This window comes from Elephantulus edwardii, unplaced genomic scaffold (genome assembly GCF_000299155.1).
Source record: "Elephantulus edwardii isolate Elephantulus edwardi_28Jun2011 unplaced genomic scaffold, EleEdw1.0 scaffold00222, whole genome shotgun sequence".
Lineage (NCBI taxonomy): Eukaryota > Metazoa > Chordata > Mammalia > Macroscelidea > Macroscelididae > Elephantulus > Elephantulus edwardii.
The window spans coordinates 1,404,070-1,406,827 of NW_006399972.1; the positions used below are offsets into that span (position 1 = coordinate 1,404,070).

General features: G+C 56.8%; 1 protein-coding gene across 1 annotated transcript in view; it reads right to left on the reverse strand.

The window, feature by feature from the left end:
• SHISA3 (shisa family member 3) overlaps positions 1-1,580 on the reverse strand; it is an 8,928-nt gene extending 7,348 nt beyond the window's left edge. Inside the window, exon 1 of the mRNA XM_006898176.1 lies at positions 1,257-1,580. Coding sequence (XP_006898238.1) covers positions 1,257-1,533 — 277 coding nt within the window. The 5' untranslated portion in view covers positions 1,534-1,580. The remainder of the gene's footprint in view (positions 1-1,256) is intronic.
• Between the last annotated feature and the right edge of the window lie 1,178 nt (positions 1,581-2,758).

Below are 2,758 nucleotides of genomic sequence, written 5' to 3' on the forward strand. Positions count from 1 at the left end.
ATCATCATCATCATCATCATCATCATCATCAGGGCAAAGCAATCTGAGCTCTCTGTTCCCATTGTGCATCTTTTTTCCAAATACCACTGGCATGGGTTGATTCTACCGAATCATCGCAACCTGCCTCAGTTTTTGAAGCTGAAAATCTTAACAGGGAAAACTTTCTCCTGCAGAACAGCCAATGGATTCGAGCTGCTGGCTTTTCAGTTAGCAGATGCCACTAAAGCTCGTTCTTTTTTCCGGACACTACCCCTCAGACCTTCTAGTTAATCTGACCCCCAAAGTCAAATTCCATGAAAGTCTAATGGAGCCCTAACACCAAGTCTGGCCTCTCCTCAGGGGTTATCAGCCTTCTGGCTGAAGCCAGGGGTGGAGAGGGCCTCTGCCACTAGGAATCTCTCCAGCCATTCTCAGTGGATCTTAACTCTCAGCCTACAGTCCTCTGCCTTGGGGCCCTGGGATGTCACTTGCTCTCAGCTCCTCCAGTTTCCAGGCCATAAAAACATCGCCTTGAGCTCTTAAGTGTTTCCCTGATGTTCTGATTCAGGTGGGAAACTTTTTTTTTAAAAAAGCGTAAAGTTCCTCTGCTGGGTCATGATTTATTCTGCTCTGAAGTGAGCGGAAATTTGACCCGTGTTTTCCGACGTGAGAATAGGGGGCGGAGAAGCCCCTGCGACCCCTGTTTCTAAATTTCCACCTCCAAGACGTGGGTATTTCTGAAAGGCGTGACAATAAGTGGTGGGCCCCCAACGGGGTAATTTGATGCAGGGAAAAGAAAGGAAGTCTGGAGAACGGGGCTTGGAAGCATTACAAAAGAATGTTTAAAAACAAAACACAAGAGACAGGAAAAATAAAACAACAAACAAAAAAATGTGGCTGAAGTTCCCTAGTTTTCCAGGGCTGGAGCAAGAGTTGCGTTGTGCGCACTTTGCAAAACGCCAGTCTGGCCTCCACCACAGCGTTTCTCTGCGCTGCCCCTAAGCCCAGGTGTTTCAAGCCGTCCTCCCCAGAGCTACTCACCCAGTCCCAGTCCCAGGGGCCTCTCTGAACTAGTATAAATTTTCCTAGAACCAACTGCCCCGTGGCAGGAAGTCAACACGCACCTGCCCACTCCTCCCTTGATCCTTGGACTCTCCCTAACCCTCTGCGCCTTCTTTGCGCAAAGGAGAGGGCGACCACGCGCGGCTCCCCGGACGGCCAGGCGCGCACAGCGGCTCCGGGCGGCGGGAGAGGGGCCTTGGGGGGCCCGCACTTACGCGCCGTGATGCCAGGGTGCTCCAGCTCGCCGCGGTCATTGGTGCAGCCTCCCTGCTCTAGCCGAGCGTCGGCCGCGGCGCAGCAGTAGCGCAGCGCGCAGGAGCCGCAGCAGATGGTAGCGTCCAGCGTGTCGAAGTCCTCCGGGCACTGGAAGCCCTCGTGGTAGTTGCCCTGCACGTCCACCCAGCCGTGACAGTATTCTCCCGCCTGCTGGGCGCTCGCGGGGCCCCAGCGCAGCCAGCCCAGGAGGAGGCAGAGGGCTAGCAGCGCCCCCATGGCCGCGGATCGCCCTAGCCGGCCAGGAGCCGAGAGACCAGAGAGCGAAGGGCCGGGCTGGGACGCGCGATGGGTTGGGGGCACGGCAGTTTCCACCTCCCCCGGCGGCCAAGGCCACTCCCTCGCGTTAGCAGGAGCCCGGGACGTGGCTGGGGCTACACTGTAGGCTCTGCTGGCCGGGGGTCTGCATGGTGCGCGAGGTGGGTGAGCGAGAGCGCCGAGAGGCCAGCGGAAGGCATCGGCGGAGCCTGCTGCCGGGGCTGCTGCTGTTGGCCTGCGCCCAGCTCATCGCGCTCCTGGTGTGAGGGGCTCATCCAACCCCGGACCACCTTCCTTCCCACGCCTCGCGGGAGCCATCTAGCCCAGAGGTGGTAACTCCAGGACCTCGCGGCGCTCCGCCTTGGGGCGGTCGCCAGGTCCCGAGCGGAGCTGGGAGGGAGGAGACTTGGTGCCCCACGTGCGGATCCCAGGGAGGAGCGGCAGCTCAGCCCCTCCGTCTGTCTGTCACGGGAGCAGGAGTCAGCCCTGCGCGGCCAAGTACAAACGGCCTCTCGGCTGCTGACAGCTCTGCTTGGAAGCAGTCCTTTAAAAGGCGAGGGGAGGGGGGCACGGCGAGGGCTCAGAAAGAGTCCGCCCTCCGGGAGCTAATCACCGCGGGCGGTCGCGGGCCTTGGCGGCGCCTTGGCACTCTGTAACTCGCTCCCAATCCTCGCGTCTCCTAGTCACCCTACAATCACTGCTCTCACCAGAACTTGACTCTAGTGCTGGAGGGACCCAGCATTTCTCACCCACAAACCCACTCCCCAACACCCAAACCCATCCCCAGTCAACTTTTGCACAGTTCAAAAAACTCCACAGAGCGAGAGGCAACTGAGTTTCTGCGTCTCTCCACTCGCATTCAGGCGCGCATCTGGGCGCAAAGTTTTCTTTAAATGGATGCAATTTAAATAATAATAATAATAATAATAATAATAATAATAATAATAATAATAATATTCAGCGGTTGAAGTGTGTTGAACCATTTATTGCCTATTTCTCAGATCTGCACTCATTCCGGGGATACTGGTTCTAAACTTTCAGGACAGTACGAATTTTTAGAGGGTGACAAATTTTGCACCAAGCTTGTCACCTACGTGCGCGCTTTTTCTGGGAAGAAAGGCACTTGGACATAAACGCTCCCGCGCGCTGCATGGTTTCCCCTAGCGCCTAACCTGAGCGCAGCTGG